General features: G+C 40.7%; 1 protein-coding gene across 3 annotated transcripts in view; it reads right to left on the reverse strand.

The window, feature by feature from the left end:
• LOC113955844 (glypican-5-like) overlaps nucleotides 1-18505 on the reverse strand; it is a 408368-nt gene that overhangs the window by 96517 nt on the left and 293346 nt on the right. For all 3 annotated transcript variants that reach the window (XM_027661787.1, XM_027661786.1, XM_027661785.1), the window contains one exon: nucleotides 1640-1790. In XM_027661787.1, coding sequence (XP_027517588.1) covers nucleotides 1640-1790 — 151 coding nt within the window. The remainder of the gene's footprint in view (nucleotides 1-1639; nucleotides 1791-18505) is intronic.

The raw sequence follows: 18505 nt of genomic DNA on the forward strand, positions 1-18505 counted from the left end.
TATACACCCTGCTAAATTCTGAAACAGCTAGTTTTGGAGATATAATTCTTTTAAATCCAGGATGATATCAGCATAAAGTATTTTAATTAAATAGATTGCAATAAAGGGGTAAAAGAGACATTAAGTAGCTTTCCATTATTAAAGCCAGCTGAAAGTCAAGTCTTCAAAGTGTTCAAGTTTTTATTTTTGAATGCCTGAACTTTGCCATAGCCCCTGTAAGCATGCACACACATCCACTCAGAACACTGTATTAACAGACTGATTGTTGGTGAAGAGTAGGTAGCACCTGGCTTTGGTTTGTACTACTCCATAGAGAGAGGAAAGCATATTAAAGTATTTATCCTTCCAAATCCCCAGGGTCTAAAACATCTAGCAATCTTTTCATTGCTTATGGATGTAATACAGTGCAAACAAAAAAGTTGAGTAAATAGTTTTAAAATAACATTGTGTCACAGTTCTTCTGTTCAAAAATATCGGTGAGCAGATGATGAAAACCTCTACTTGATCTGTTAGTTGCAATTACTTAACCATTTTTAAAAACACTGTCCCCATATGGTGGTACCTCATGTACTCTGATCATAATGCCATCCACACAATTTAAAATTCAAGTAGTTATAAGCTGGTGCTGCAAATTAGCTGTAACAGTTTGTACATGTTTCAAAGTACACATTTAAGCTTTGTTTCCCCGAGCAAATACTCACAGGAGGAACAACTGGAGTCTTGACTACAGGCTAATCACTGCATGTCTGCAAATCTTACCTGAGTATGGGATATCTTTCCTCCCCTCCACTCCATGGCAGAGGGACAAGGAAAAGGCCTTTGTTTATCTCAGCAGCAGTTTAAAACTTACCTGAGTTCCAGCCATCTCAATAAGCATTGCTTTTCAACACTCTTACACCTATATTTCATCTACTTGCACATCCAATCCACATTATATTGACAGACACTATGGCAATTAAAGCAGTTACATTTTGATGAGCTAAAATGAATCAGAGTTTACAGATAGGAGAAACCAATAATATCAAGTATTCGGAAACACTTTACTACTTACTGAGTTACTAAAAGGATTTAACTACATATTATATTGGCAGTATGTTGGTGGAAGTTGAGTTACATTCTGATGCTGATTCTACACTTGATGACATATTATCCAAGTAATTCAATGAATAAATATTGCAGAATGCATATCTGAGACTATCAAGAAATTTCACTTAACCACTAGAAAGAAAACCACAGTATTTCATGTGTTTTTTCAAGAACATAGACTTTCAGCCAACTCTGTTTGGATCATCCTTCAGCATAATTATGCAATAAATAAATATTTATGTTAACATTTAATGCACTCCGTAAGGACATCAATTTTCTATTTATTTGAAGAGCCCACAATATCTAGAAAGGCTCTTCAGTATTTCTGTGATCTAGATTTCATTGCAGATATTATTCACTCTAAATTTAAGTCTTTTATCTGCATGCCAAGTGTTAAATTATATTGGGTTACTGTCTGTATCATTCTATTTTTACTTCGAATTTAGTAGGATTTTGACAGTAATTCAAGCAGGATAAGTCTGAGCTCTGTCCATCTAATTGAGACATTTATGAATTCCCAAGCTCTGCAAGCACTAACAGAAACGGTGTTTACCTGCTGTGGGAATCCTGTCCCCGGATCCTTGACAACCATCCTCATCATCACAATCTCCGCTTGACTCCACCTCTCCACTTTTTCCTCCCCCACTGCCAGCATCTCGGGAAGCCCATCTTTCCAGTTTCAATTTGGCCTTCTCAGTATCCAGCTGAAAACAGAAGAAGCAACAAACCAACAATGGTCAGAGTATTTACACAGCTCCCATCTCTGGTCACATCTGGTTCATAAAGCAACAAGCATTTCTCACTTTCTCACTCGCTTTCAAGAACAGGTCCTCCAGCTGGAGGTTCTTCCCGGCAATGACATCCAAATATTTTGGAACAGCAGACTATACCATCAAATATTCTTCACCACAGATGACCAGAGGCACTTATCATCAAGCTTTTAACTGAAAACATCACATCTACCACTATATCACAGGGAGTGCTGTTCCTACAGCTTTTCCTCTTGGAAACCGCAGTTTGGAGATCATCGGTTAATGATGGTACAATGTGCCAGCTGTCCTAGGACATATTTTGAGGGTTTTTTTACAGTTGAACACCACAATATACTTTACAACCTTTGAAGAGTTGAAGGCATTTGCTACTTTTCATGATGGACTTGGTCACTTGGACACCTTGGCTCCTGGATATGACTTTTAAGATGGTGCCATTTAAGATGCCTGTACCAACTGCAAGTTGTTCTTTAAATGCCACTTGAAATATATTTCTAGGACTGAGCACAGAATAAGAAAACCTTTTCTAGAATAAATCCAAATGGATCATACTAGGTCACACTTACTCTAACAACACCCTTACTCCCCAAACTCAGCTTTTTGATCTTTAGATAACTCTTTCTCCTGATGTCACCATAAATTATTAGCACTGTGGGAATAAATGATTTTTTTCAGTTCACTGGTACTTCCAAAAGATGGAAAATCCCGTTACACTGGCAGTGAATCTAAATCTAGCCTGTGGAGAGCACATAAGAGCAGCACTATTTGAGAAGAAAAAAAGTAACTGGCTTAGTGTAGTGGTTTGAACCTTGTTTTCCCCCAGAGGCTAAGAAAAGTGGTAACCCCCAAGGGGTGGAAACCCCTGGAAGTTTTGAAGTCCTGTCCAATGGGCGCTCCTGCAGAAATGTAAACATACCACAACCAGACCGGAAGAGATGAGTTGTAGTTTGGGTAGGTAGGTGAAGTAGCCATGTTGTAGGAGCCACAAGGAAAGGGGCCTGGAGCCTCTCGGGGCCTCTGGGGCCCCCCAGCCCCAGTTGGGGGCTACAGAGACTTGGAACAGTGTTAAGCTGGACTATGTGTCTGTAGCTGTGAGCTGGGAGATGTTTTCTCCAAACTGGGCAGCGGCCGGAGAAAGCAGCAGCTGGCACTGACCGGAGAAGTGGTGGCAGAGAGCCAGAAGAGATAAGACGGAGCAACAGAGACAATGCAGCACCAGAGAGAGAGAGAGAGAAGAGCTGAGAAGCTCAGAGCGTCCTGGGAAGCTGGACTGGGACGGAGAGGAATGCAGAGGGGGTGACCTTGGCTCCCCCCTCGCACTGCTGCCAAGGTGGCAGCCTGAGGCAGGGCACAGAGGCCCTGCAAGGAGCTTGAATCTCCTGGAGATACCAGACTGTCACGAAGACCCCCTGCATCTTCGTGATATGACCGTGGTGGAACAACCTTGTCTGGGGTTATGAAGCCCAGGGAAGACCCCTCGGTTGGTTGGCGACGGGGCCGAGGGAGCTTGGATACCTCCCTCGTGAGTGCTGGCAGAGATCCAGCAACAGCTGCATGCATGAGAGAGAGAGATAGACTGCTTCTGCTACTCTGAAGAAGCTGCTGCCCTGAGAGACTGGAAGGGATCTGTCCTTCTTTCCCTCCTGGACTTTTATTTGGAGGGGAGAAGAGATCTGATCCATTGTAAATACTATATGTCATGGTAGAGATAGTTGTGATTTTGTGTATAATGTGGTATAGTATTTATTTGTACAGTCATTGTAATATATTCCCTTTCCCCCATTCTGAGTCTGGTTGTGTTTTGTCTAGAAAAACCCATCTCACATTAGGTTGAGATGTGGGAGGGGGGATGGAGCTAGGGAATTGGATTTTGGGGCTATCTCAAACCATGACACTTAGACTAATAAATTCTGTTATAAGGCAAATATTTATCAGGCAAGGAGGATTCAAGAGAAACCTGAACCTTTCCCCCACAGCTGAGGAGCACCGACCAAATGCAAAGACTTTGTACTGCTTCTCAAAGACTCTGTACTGCTGTCATACTCTGGATCTATCCAATAACCTTCATCATGAGGATCTTCCTCCCAAAGTATTGCAGATCCATTGCAGGCTTTGTGATCTGCTTCATCTCGGAGGACTGATTGTTCTTGGTACTGAGCAAAACGTATTTGGAAATGTAGCTACTTTGAATATTCAAACACATTTCACATGGAAAAGGCTGGGAGCTGTGGGAGGAACCGGAGCACAGGGCCAATACAACTTTATTAACTGGGCTGAAAGGATGATGATGGATGCAGCAGTTTCTCTGCAGTGGGAAATTTTGTGTGATAGTTTCCTTCTTCAGATGCTGTGAGCTGCCATCCTCCACTCTGGGCTGACAAATGCTTGGATCAGTGCAACAAAGATCCTGTTCTGTGGAACAACAGATACCAACTTCTATATGCCAGAACTCAGGAAATTTTTCACCCTTTCACTGAAGAGATCTGTTTGCTCATTCTGAAGACACAAATAGCTTCCCATAGTGCAGTGGGAGGAGAGGGTGGGGACTCTAGTGGAGACTCTCTAATTTTACTGCATAACTGTTTTTCATAAACAAGTTGCCTAATGCTGAACCTTGTTATTCACAGCCTAAAGACTGATGTCACGGCAATACAAACCAACATTTTGTTAAACAACTGGAAAAATTTGCCTATGAGGGAGAAAGATAGCTCAGTTCTTTCACAGATTTATTATGTCTTGACTGTACTAGAAAAGACTCATTCATTCTTAGTTATAAGTCTTCAGAATGAAAAGAAATGGTTAAGTGGCAAAAAGAATGGACACAAAATTTAATAAAGGCTTTTAATGACTGCTTGTAAGTCAGAGCAGAAGTGTTTACTCCCTGTTAAGATACTCTTTCTTTTCAAAAATTTGATTTCATTCATTGCCCATGGCTCAAATCCTGACCCCTGCTCCAAACAAGTAATACTTGAACCAAATGGGCACCACCTCCAAAAAGGAAGCTGAGCTTTCCCATATAGTGCACTGCAGCAGTTCATATGCTTCTGGGTTCTTAGTGCCTCCACTGCAGCAAGAGATGAGCTGTAGCCCAGATCTGCATCTTCCCTGGATTACTGAAGGTGCACCCACCTCTTTTTTGGCCTGTTAGCAGAGACTTCCACCAAATTACACAGAGCCCTTATATACAAGTTCAGTATCATCATATCACCACTGAACATCAACTCAGGTACAGGTTACCAACCCTTTTCACCTTCTACACCCTTTCCCAACCTCTACCAACAGCTTTTCTGTCCTGTGGCTGCCATTTACCTGGAATGATGGACCAGAGCCCAACCTTCTGCACTGATACAGTGCAGCCACTTTAGTGAGGAGGTCCAGACACACCATGCAGCTCTGCTAAGAATGGAATGTCACCATTTCACAGTGATCCAGCATCTTTCTCTTTTCCACATTCTGAAGGAACACTTGTCCTTTGGCTACCACCACAGTATTTTAGTAAGACCATTGTTTTATTGTGACAGCAAAGTTTACACCAGCACGTCTCCATCTCCTTTTTTCACAGAATAATAGAAACCTTTCTCAAAAGGTCTGAGACTCCACCAAAATACCACAGATTGCATCAGGATGGACTAGGATGGTGAAGCTTTAGGATAACGTAACAGAAGCCATTAACCTTCATTTTTTTACTCTACAGGTCCCCAAGATGGCTGTGGGTAGGGAACTGGAGGTCATCTGAAGGTTCAAGTCATCTTCAGAGACAGCCAAGTTAAAAACCCTGAACAATTTTCCAGGCTGCTGTCACCAATCACTAAAGCTTTCTGCTTACCCACAGATGGCTACAGAGAGAACCACAATCCCTTGCTCACATTTAACACTGGAGAGCAGAGATTGGAGTCAGTCGTGGCATTTCTATCGTTGCTTAAAAGCCACCCTTAAAAAACCTTATTTTGCTGACTTATACCTCCCTGCTGATGCATAATGCCATCTACCCATCTCTGGCAACACTGCACAACAGCTCCAGCCTGGGAGCGCTGTGTTTTGATGATGAGAATTGATGCCTTGGTTAAATAATTGCAATGAATTTCAGTCTGAGCACTGGAGCTTGTGTCTTTACCTTCACAAAGCAGAAGGTATCTGCTGCCTAAGACTCCAGAGTATACTGGAATCTTAACAGCTTAAAAATTAAGTCCTCAAGTTTTTGCCACAAGTAAAAGGTAATTTTTTTCCTCTTAAAAAAGTTATATAAATAGATCAATAAGATTTGTACAGCCCAACTGAAAACCAACTCAAATCATGAATTTTCCCAGCTGCAATAGGCTTTGTATCAGATTCATAAACCTCTAAAGCATTTCTGAGAAACTATATACAGTGTTTCTGTGAGAAATCTTTAATATCTGGCTCAGCTGAAAGGTAAAAATCACATATCACTATTTAGCTCTGAGTCAGATACAGAAAACTCTCCACATGCATTTTATTTATTCCAGCAAACGTCCCAACCTTAAGTGACATTAAAAAGAAAAAAAAGTTCTGCTGACATAAGGTTTTCTGGAGAAGAGAGAATTCATAGGAGAGTGGCTCCTGTCTTTCTCCCCTATTAATAGTTGATGATGTAGCACGCGCATTCCCCATCACATAAAAGAGTCCTTCATACTTCAGAGGCTTCAAAGAGTCTGTGACACACAACCCTTGAGCTTTCTACAGTAAGTTTAACCCTAATTCTCACTCTGACCTCACATGTGTTAGAATATATATTCATTCTCATGAAGCACGTTCCAGTTGAATACTGCCACACGTTAACAAAATAATACATGTTTCCCTCCATGAAAACCATTCTTTAAAAGTGCCAATTTCTACCTATTTCATTGATCAGTCTATTTTCTGAAGGGTCGTATGTATCTGAGAGGATGACTTCAAACTGTGGATAATAACCTCATTTCATCAGAAAATAGGTTTTAAAATTATATTTTGCACCACAGTTTCAGACTTCTCAGGCCAACAAACATTAACAATGAAAATCTAAGAGAATACTCTTTTTAAATGAAGCCACTTAAAAGTTGTGCACTTGGAATATTCAGAGACAAATTCCATATAATCATTGCTCCCGAGGAATTTATTAATTAAGTTTTCAACATGACTGATTACAGTGTGAATGCTTTTCCTCCCTGAAAAGGCAGCTTTGAGGTGAAATCTGCCTTGTGTCCACTCGTCATGTGAGCACATGTATCACTTGCTGGTGTTTCCACTGTGATTAAGAAATGGCCGTTTATAGGCTGCATTTAGAAAATCTAAGCTCAGAATGATCTTTTCTCGAGGTACTTACAAGTAGCTGCCTTTTTAAAAGGGCTTTAGTGACATAAATATGATCTGCAGAGACAAAGCGTTTTGCCAGCTTATGAACAAATAATGCACAAAGCCTAATCTTGAAAAGAGTCATAAATTACTCAATCCTTCCATTCATTTTCTCAAAAATAAAAATAAAAAATCCTTTCTAAACCATTATTAGGTCAGAAATGACTACAACTGGAAAAGACAATGTGCCTTTGTTTCTGGTCTCTTATATACATTTTTTGTTAGGAACTGACATACTGCCTTAGGCATAAAGCTGCATTTTACTGCTGCCTTGTGACTGAGCAGATGTTCTGTCATTTCACAAAACAATAGCAACATAACAAATTTTAGACATAACTGCCATATATATATGCTTATTCCAAGTGGGACCTCTCCTTTGAGATAACGTTTATGGTTAATTTTCCTCCACATATGCTCTTACCTCCTTTTTAAGAGCATCTGGCAGTTGCTTTTGCTTCTTCTTCTCATGTTTATCTGGTGTTCATATATTATAGTATAAATAAGGAAAATAAACTTATTTAGCTTCAATTTTGTCAGACATTCCCTTTGGTTTGTTTTTCCTTGGTCTCTATTTCATAGAAATCATAAAAAAAGCCTGACATATTATCTACTTCTAGTTTCTTCAGGAAGTAGTGCAACTCCAGGAGGTAGCAGCACCCAGCTCCTAAATCCTTTTATTTAGCTGAAGGAAAAAGATATCCAACCTTCTGCAGCAACCAACATCCCCAGCCTTCCTTCTGCTGTGTTTATTCAGATCCTTACAATAACCTTTGCATGACACATCCTGCTTTACAAGTCACCTATACATATTACAATAATTTAACTGAACAGCAATACATAATTTATGTGACATGGTTACAGATTGACAACAGGGTCAGAATTTTATTCATGTCCCTCCTGACTAGACTTTTTCAACTTGGGAACTCGACCAATACTGGTAGATTCCTTTGTTCTGTGTTTTTGGCTCTGGCCTAAGCACCTCACATTTACTTATATTGATATTTGTATTTATTGTCTATGCCAATGCTCCCGGTCTCTCTCTCTCTCTAAAAATAAATGTAAATATGTGTGTGTGTATATATATATAAACTGAAGGGGGAAGGCTCTCCTCAAGTACATGGAAACACAAGTCTTAGACTACGTGAGCCCAAGAAGTGGGGACTGACACTCCCCTTTTGTCCTCTGCCCCAGTGTATTTTCACTTGAGCAATTTTCACACAGCAATTTCAAAGTTCTTTTTCCATTTTTCTGGGGGGGGTGTGTGTGTTCAGCTTTTTTTGTTTGTTCTCCCATCAGGTTGCTCAGGTTGCCTGAAGCACTCCCATACATGAAATGGCCCATGCCTAGAATAACCCTACAACAACCCTCCCAGCTCTGTTAACTGTGCTCTGTATTTGTTTGTGACATTGTAGTTGCCCATGGAGACATCTTTTGGATCAACTGCACCAGTTTCTAGTTGAAGGTAAGTTCCCAAGGTGTTGTTGGTTATCTTGCAAAGGTACATGCTGTTTTTCATCTTCTGCTTTATTCTAGAAGTCTTTTGTTCGAAGTATCTTAAATTTGACCAATCCTCCCACTGTGTTTCTGAGCATCTTCAGTATGAGCTGTACATCTTTTGGGAAGGTTAGAACTTGCTTTCTGACTTTATCCATCTTTTTCAAGTCAAAGAGCTGAGGGAGTTGGTGTTTTTATTTGTTTTTACTTGCTTTTATTCCCATTAAATCATTAAATTACTGCTTTCAGAAACAGCATCTGTATTCCTACAATGCATTTAGCTTCTTATGATTTCAGTGGAAGTTTCTTGCAACAATTTCTTTCTTTTCTATACGTGTCTCTCCTAACTTTATAGCCCTAACTTCTCCACACACACTTTCCAATTCTCTGTCCCTGAGGCTGTGTATTTGCATATGTCTGTCTCTACCTGTGATTAGTTTTTGTTCTCCTGGTTTATGCAGATTGACTCATTACCCTCCTCCATATAATTTTACTGCCAGATCACACAACGGATACCTAAAGAATCCACACTTTCACTTATCTTTGAATACTTTTGATTTCTCCTCTGTGTCCTTCCCCTAATCTGGCTGTTTCCTCTGATTTCCTGGACCGTCCAATGCAGATCCACACTGCACAGCAGAGAAGCTAAAAGCATTTATTTCTCTCTTGGTTGATTACAAATGTAACAGAATTATTTCAGCAGGGATCTAAGACAATTTTTAGAGATTCACCTTATTATACTGTGGCATTAATGCATCTACTTTTGATGTTTATGGTTTCTGTTTTTCAGCTGCTTATTAAAGGTGAGCATGCTTCTAGAGGAGTGCCAGCACCAGGAGCAGCTTAATGTTCACTGAATTAAATTACACAAGCTACATACATTCTCATATTTACTGATTATCCTGTGAAGAAGACACAAGAATGTGCACCCACAGAATCTTATCACTTCACAGTAACAGCTTGGGTAAACTGTCACCCAAAAAGTATTAACTGTGAATGATGTAAAGTGAGCACAAATTAAAAAAAAAAAGACTTAATCTAGTTAATAATGTGCTTTAACCAAGCACAACAGATGTTTAAAGACAATTAAGAAAATCTGATTTAGATTCAGTAAGCCAGCTCGGGCAAGGAAGCAAACAGACACCTCTCCTTGATGTCTTGTCTTGGTGTTGGGCTGTAACTTTTTGGTATTATGTGATGCACTAAAGATGGTCTTTCTGGTCTGGTACCTAGTGGGTCTAACTTAGACACAGACCCTGGGTTAGTCCCTGCCACAGGCAGGAACTTCACCTTTAGACAGCATAGTGCAGTCTTTCCAAAAATAAAATTGCAGGATATGTAGTTTGAAAATAGAGCATATGGCTAAAAAACCTGTTGTGTTACAGGAAGACTTTTTGCATCTTCTTAAAATAAAAAAAAAAAAAAGATAAACAATTGTAATAAGTTGTAATAAAACTGCAACATAAACATAATTATTGGTGAAGAATAGGCAAGAGTTGCTTACAAAAGACCTTTGACCCATCAAAATAGTTCATTTTGGGACAGGGTTGCTGAGAGTGTGCGTGTCTGACTGGTGGATCGCTGCATCTGCAGGACCTGCCTGAATCAATCCGGGAGTAGAGTTGCTTGTGATGTCAATGAGCTACATGTGGTATTCAAGAGGTCTCTTCCAGACTACCATCCTGTATCTCTACACTCCACTAGTTTCTAATATTAGAAAATTGATATGTAAAATCAAAATCACAAACCAGAACCACCCCCATTAGCCATTCATTAGGAGTGGGGGTTTTTTCCCTTGCTTCTCTGATTTCTATATGGGAAAATTGTGTCCACATAGCAAATTATTTCCATTCTTTCTTCTAGGCTAAGAATGAAGCCTCTTAATTGTGCCTGAAGTCAAAATGTGGCTCAAAAAAATGTATTATTACTGGGGCTTAATGTGGTTTACAAATGTGCTCTTTAACTCAGAGCTCTGACTCATCAGGGTTTAGATGTCTAATAACAGCCAAGGACTTCTGCCTGATCAGACTTGGGAAGTGTGAAATGAGAAGTGCCTGCAATCAGGAGGCTGGTCACACTCCATCAGCCCTGGAATGGCACCCTTCTGATAGGCTGCATGTTTTTATGGGTTAAGTGAGTAAACAGTGGCCAATCTGAATTATCTAAGGAACAGAGCCAACCTTTCTCCTTGCTCTGTACTCAGATAGCAATTACCTTTGTTATTTGCTGAGGGAAATGTTCATGACATGCTCCAGTGCATGTTAATTCTGTTTCATGTTCTTGGATAATTATCTGTTTTCAAGCTCTATGTTGGTGAACATCATTTTCATAGAATGAAAAGTTTGACATTTCATTGGAAAGACTTGAGAACGATCAAAGTCTCTCATTACTTGGTAGTGCTCAACAGACCCAGGCTTTGGATTTGATGTTTCATATTAAAACATGACAGAAGCAGTGATCTGCTTAGTCTCCTCTGCACTAAAACACAATATGAAATAAAGTTACAGAAAATATGGTAAGAAGATGGATAATGGTGTTTGTCATCCATTTAACATGTACCAGTGTTGGGAGCTAAATCACCAATTATTCACTACACAAGCTAACTAGCTTTAATAACACTGCAACCCAAACCCACATATAAAAATAATCCTACTGTCTCAGAAGCCACCAGACTTCTCTGAAATCTTGAATATCACATTTCTAAATATGTTGCATCATTTAGAAGGTGCCACATACACAGGAAAAGAAAGAGGGGAAAAAAGGATCGGAGCCTATGCTGCTCTGAATCAGCAAACTGAATTCTGCGGAGCTGCTCCAGTTTATTCCACATGAAGGGCCAGCCCAGACTTTTCTCATTTGGGAAAGTGTGGTGGTGTAACGGAACAGACAAATGCACTTCATGTTGCATGAGTCTGACAGAAGAAAAGACACTCTTTCCAGATGTTGCACTCCAGTGGTTTCACGGTAACATCTGAGGACATGACTTAGCTTTTGCTAAGTCACTTTTATTTAGAAAGGGAAGAAGAAAGAAGAAAAGATACTTCTGCGAGCAGCAGCTGCCACTGAAGCTTTTTTCCTGTGGCTTTTCCTATGGCTTTTCTTTTTATTGGTGGCTTCCATGGAGTTCACAATAATGTATTTTTATCACTGAGTCTCGCTCCTCACTGAACTCAGGATCTGTTAAATTTGATTAAAAATGGCTAAAGGGTAAAAAAGGTACAGAGGGAGTGGCAAGGCCGAGAGACAGGGACACAGGAGAGTACATTAGATCAGCCGTGTTTGTTTACGAAACCAGGTTAAAATGCAACGTAAGGGCAAACAATCAACTGTCCTTGGTAGATCAACAGTAAAATTTCTGGAGAGCAAGAGTTCTTTGTCTGACAGCAGCTTTGCTCTTCCCCTTCAAAGGTTTAAATTCTGTTCAGGCTCAGAACAGGCACAGTAAGTGGAAAAAGGTCATTGCATAGGTTTTCCTGGACTATCATCTGCTCTTACTGCCTTCTTGAGAGCCACTAACAAGATAATCTGATCACAAAGATCAAAAGCTCTCTCGTGGTGCACAAGGGAAATTGATAACCACATTCTCCTGTGTTGTATATCCCTATAATTCAGAGCTGGGAACTGGCCCACATTTACCAGAGATGTAAAATGGCTTTGAAATGTCTTTCTTTCTCATTCACACTATATAAATTCACACTGATATTTCCAGGGAGAGGACAGGAATGTTCAGAACAGGGCTCTACACTTGTGCTACCAGTACTTTACTGCAGAGTTCATTTAAGCCATTCCAGCACATACATTTATCCTGATGTTTTACATTTTACACTTATTATTTCCGAATGTATTCTCTCTGACAAAGTTCCCTTTTAATCAATTAGAACAATTTTCACTGAAGTATCTTCTGAGATTTCTGAAGTTTCTCCATTCCATTCTTCATGTCACCAAGAATTTAATTTTTTATTTAATTAAAACAATCATCAATGGTGGGTTTAAACTAGATTCCACTCTTGTACAGCTCTGTAGACCTTACCTAAATTTCAAGCAGTGTTCAAAAGGAGCAAAGAAAAGATGTCAGCTCTACTAAAGACAGGAGAGGGCTCTGGACCGGAGCTGGCTTCTGTTATTGTAAAGACCTAGTCTGGAATAGGTGAACACCCAGCAAAATAACCTGAGTGCTACCACTGTAAGAGAATCAGTGTAAAACAAAACATTCTACTGTTACTGTTTTCCCCCTTCTCAGCAAGATGTTCCCCATTTCATTTGTATTTAATCCTTCTTGCCAGTTCCTCTTCATTGCTTGCTTGTGACCCACGCCTCTTGTTTTTGACTTCTCATGGAACATCATCCTCTTCCCTGCCTAAATATGATCATCCGTTCAGCTGAGCATGAGGATTCTTGGTCACTTCTGCTTGAATGCATTATTAAATTTTACATGTGGAAGCTGTTCTTCCACTGGAGGCCAGTCCCTCCTGGACCCCAGCAGCTCTGCCCAACAGATTTACACTGAAGACCTGCGAGGACCATTCAATCATCTCCCCTGTTTCTCTTCCCTGCCTTAGACTTCTGAAGAATGAGGCTTGTCTGCTCTTTCATTCTGCTCTCTCACAGCTTTTGTACCACTGTAAATCTTCCTTTATGCAGGGATTCTCAGGGGAAACAAGGAGGAATCAACCCCACTGACCATCAGTAAGCTTCCCCACCATCCAGGAACTCCTAGATGAGCTTGTCAGCAATACAGCGCTCTAGAGGAGCAATGTGGACTGGAAAAGCTCAGGCATTTTCATGGACAGGTATGTTACTCAGGGACCACTAAGACATCTCCAGGAAAGCTCAGGGCTGTCTGCCCTGGTTCACTTCTGGCTCTGGCCTCCTGTGAGTGAGCTATGATTAGTGCTGGCATTTTGTACCCATGTCCTGCTTTGCTCTCACTTAATCATGGCCTGAGACAGCAGCAAGTGCCAGTAAACACACACATGGATAAGCTGTTGCTTTAAAACAATAAGCTAAGGGTGAGAGGGAAGGATTTTAGAACTGACAGCACACACTGCACCCATCAGCATTCTTTCTTGATGAGGCGCTACCACCGCAGTGAAGAACAAGCTGTGGCGTGTCTCACTTCCACAGCAGCTCAGAACAGCCTCTCTCCCTGTGCATCCAACCCCATACGGGTTCTCACATGCAGCTCTGGGAGGTATGATTATTTGGGATGACAAAGGATGAGCCAAGCAAATAAAGGCAGACTCCCGTGCCCTTGTCTTCTCATCCAACGCCTGAGCAATCCCATTACATAGCCTTGATTTTGCCTTGGGCGTTCTCCTAACCACGAATCACAAAATACAAGGCAGAGATGGCATGAAGAGACTATGAAGCACTTACCCTTCTGGTATTGTGGCTTCCTCTCCCTCCCTAGGGCTTAGATATGGCTGTGCCGAGCCCTGAGTGCTGGCTGCTCTGGCAGCAGCCACACACACCAGTGCTGGCTGTAAGTGAACTGGAAAGAAACAGGAGTCCCTAAAGAACCCTCGTCATGACTGCTATATCTAGGGGAGTTGTTTGGTCTGGGTCTTTTAAGTATTTCTGCTGTATTTAGCTGCTGAAACATAACATGAAGTATAGCAAGAACCCCGCTGTGTATTTGGTCATCTGATCCTAATTAGGCATGAAAAAGAAGGAATCTATCTTTAGTTTAACTTCAAAGCCAAGGCCATGCTTCTTACTGTCAGGCAGGTAGGACTTGCAGTGATAGGCTGTGATTACAGCTGCGGGGGCACACACCCGGTGGGAAATCTAAGGCAGCTGGAAAGGCTCAGCAGCACTAATGCTCCCTCTCTCTCTTTTCTCTGGCTGGTGTGTAAGCTGTGGGGCAGGCTAGAGCTATTCATCCCCATTACTGTGATGTCCTGAATGACTGGGAAATTAAAGTCTGCTCACCGATTTCAGTCAAGGTCATCTCAAAAAAATCCCCCTCTTCAGCCTCAAGCCCTCCCCGTGCTGTCTCAGGGCTGAACATGGTTACCAGCACACAAACGTACGCAGAGACAGCGGTGCTACAAGGCTGTTTATGTAGGAAAGTGGGCAAAAAGCCACGGTGAAAATCACGTTTAGATCTACCTCCATCAGCTCTGCTGAGCTCTGTGTCACCTTCCCCACAGCTTTACCTGGGCTCCTGTATGACTGCAAGCTCTGCAGGGACTACCTACTCTTTTGGATTTACTACCTGCACAGAGGGCTGTTCTTAGTTGGCCCCTTATTCCTTCTGTAATAAATATGATTAATCATAACAATTAAAAGGATATCCCCCTGCTTTTGGTTCTTTTATTGCTGTACAGATGGTAGGTGTTTTTTTTACTGTTTTCTTTTCTATGCTGGGTTTTTCTTTTGAGTCTGATCTCACCTTGTCCCCAGTGCAGTGTGTGTATACATCAGACAAATAAGTGCAATTTTAATAAAGGGAATGGTGCTTAATTGTGCCCATTTTTATACATTGTATTTCCTCTCACCCCTCTGACTCATTATTCTCCAGGTAAGTTATATCACGACAACACATACTGCAAATCTTACTGTGACTATTTAAATAGATGGTATCCTAATTCTTGTTCTCTTCAGCTGGTTTTTGTTAAGAGATGGCAATGTGGAACCATAATAAAGGACCTTCTTGTCAAATTTTGTCTTCAAGGAGGCTTGGATTAATATGAAGCACAACAGCTGAGGTATCTGTGTTTTGAAGGGCTTGAGAGACTTTTTAATTTTCACAATCTGTTGTGCCTCTCAGATCTCTTTGTGAAGATGTTCAGCATGGTGTGTGTTTTGCTGATGAGCCATTCTTTATCTTGTAACGAAGAAATGTTTTGTCTTCCGCCAGGCATTAGAGCCACTGATATTTAAATTTTTTAGAATGAGAAATGAAAGAATACTAACAAAAGAATGAAAAAAAGCTACGACAACAGTTGTTAAAACATCACAAGGTGGTGTTTTATTATTTTATTATTATGTTTTGTTTATCTCTTCTGTTCCTGCACAAGGAGCCTGGGAGTTTTCTTTCAACAGATTTTCTAGTCTAATAATTTCTAGAAAAAGGCAGTTTATTACCTCCAGAAAACCTGTGTTCCTATGGGCTATGTCCATATGTTTTATATATTCTTTCTTTGGATCTACAGTGGATGTTTTACATTAGTGGCCTCTTTCAAAAGTTCCCATCTTTAAGATGCCTCTACATGATCTTGATACAGTGGAATATGCAGCAATAATTGATTACTCCCTCTGATTCTTGTTAGTATTCTATCTAAAATGAGAATTTATCTCACAACACAGGTGGAACTACCTTTGGAGCAGAAAAGTTTCATAGATGTTTATTTTTTATTATTAATAAATCATACCTGTGTTATCTCTGCAGTAATCTAACACTTAAAAGGAATGGCCTGTGCAGAGCAGATCAGGTCACTGTTCACTTGGCCTTACTGTTTGTAAGGAAGGGGTAACTGACTGAAGCAACCATATTTTGTTATAATTTTCAGGAAATCTTCCTTCTCCCTGTTATACTTCTCCCACACCCTTCTCATGAGTAATATACATCATTGATATACACCCTAGGGCTTCTCCTCAGACATGCACCCCATCTCTGCTGAGCTTTCCCAGGCTTGTGTCTCTATTCCCCCCTCACACCACTCTGGGGTTATTTCTTCCCCTTTTACCCGATCTCACACAGACACTTTATTCTACCTCCTCTCCCTGCCTGCAAAGCCTTCAACACTCCACTCTGCTTCTCACATCTACTGCAAGTCCCTTTATTCAGCTATGAAAGAGTGGAAGTACTTGGGGTGCTGATCTGGAGTTGCTGCCTTTGTTAACTTTTTTTGTACTACAACTCCCTTGTATATTGTCTTCTAAACTGTAGTGTTCCTGATACTGGGAGCATGAATTAATCTCGTTTAACTCTTTGGAAGTTAGTGCAGCTTGCAAGATCAGAACCAAAACACCCTCAGGCTACACATTTTCAAAGATCATATTAGTCAAGAAATTTTTAGTTTCTCATTTAAGTGCCAGAACTGCCAATGTAAGGTGAGGAATAATGATCTACCTCCAGAATGGCGTTTAATATTTAATAGTCCATGATCACTATTTAATTTGGACCAATCCCATACTGTATGTTGTAGAGGTCCCTCTCTACTGTTCCACATCTGTTAAATATTTGAGATATCTCAGCTTTATATTTATGTAGTTGAGGTGGAGTATAATAAAGTCTGTTAAAATCAAGAGTGTATGAGATTATATTGGGTATTCTGAGAAAGACAGATTTAGCAAGCTTAATGGAAACCATTCACTCCTCTATTGAGACGTCAGATTTGTTTCTCACAGTTTAGCACATTATGTTTAACTCTGTTCTTTCCATCAAAGGCAACTGATGTTTTCTAGCAACACGTTCCGGCATGGTTTCCTTCTTAGCTCCTGTTTCTCCAGAATAAATTAATACCACAGACAGAGGCCTGAATGTGAAAAAGATTATTCTGTATGCAAAATGACGTATCTATAAAAACGTAAAGGAGCACAACTTACTGTCTACATATACTGGAATCCTCGTAACTTCCTTCTGGGATTCTTGTTAACATTTGGGAAACACATTTCCATTATGGCTCACAACTAATACGGTTTTTCTAACCCTTTAATCAACCAGGAATGTCAGGCTGGTTAACACCACAGCAATATGTCAGCTAATGTTCCACCTAATTTTCAGCAAACAGTTCCACAAAGCTTGAATATCATTAGGTGGACAGGGCACTACAGATGTGTCTCTGCCGTCCACAGTTCTCCACTGTCAGTAGTTTTGATAAAATTGAAGCTTTCATCCTCAAGAGAGACTCCTACCCTCAAGCAGGAAACCAAAGGCCAAGATCCTTAATGATATGCCGGGCAGGTTTAGATGGGTGAAGTCAGCGGTATTCTCAGATGATGTTCTCATGGTTACAATTGCGGACACTACAGTCTTGGAAGCAACTGAGAAATGAAGACCCAACCAATAAAATGCGGTAACAAATCCCACTGTCATTCCTCACTAGCAAGCTTTAAAGCCATTTCACTAGGCAGCGACACTGCTGCCCTCTAGGTAAGGCCTAATGATTAAACGGGATGACATAAACTTGGAATCTGAGCTGTGCTATAGCGAATATCGTGCACAGACAGCTGGGGGGGGGAGCAAGAACCCACTAAAAAGAGACAGACATCTACTATTTCCTATCATTTACGTTCTTAATCTTTAAACCAAACTTCTGCTTTATTTATTTGGGCAATTAAGCAGATTATTTCAGTGGCTGTGCACAGCTCTTGGAGGATTTAGTCAAGCTCTTAAGCAATTCTGAAACACACTGTGCATACTTGTCTAAAAACATGCTGCAGTCATATAGAACGGACAGATAAGAGAGTTAATCAGGAAACAAAAAAGCCAACGTTAAGGAGAAAATGCTCTCAGGGGAAAATAACACAAGGCAAAAGACACGTTATGGCTCACTGAATTACCTACACAAGCATTTGCTTTCTTATTGCAGCATTAATCTTTGCTCCTGTGGAACAGGAGTTAGCAGCATTAATCCTTTGAGTGCTGCAGGACATCAGTGGCTTCTGCCCCCCAGGCATGCGACAGCAGCAGAATTCCTGCACTTTGTGCAGGTCCAGCATGTCTCTGGAATAGAGAAGAGGATTTGTTTCCTTTTCTCTTACAGGTACCATGTCTTGCAATTCAGAGAAATTCACTGGACCTCTTGCCCATGTCCCAAAATTTCCTCTCTTCTCCCCTTCCTTCCTACCAGCCCAGG

The sequence above is a fragment of the Corapipo altera genome, unplaced genomic scaffold, assembly GCF_003945725.1.
Source record: "Corapipo altera isolate COAL_440 unplaced genomic scaffold, ASM394572v1 175, whole genome shotgun sequence".
NCBI classification, from domain to species: Eukaryota; Metazoa; Chordata; class Aves; order Passeriformes; family Pipridae; genus Corapipo; species Corapipo altera.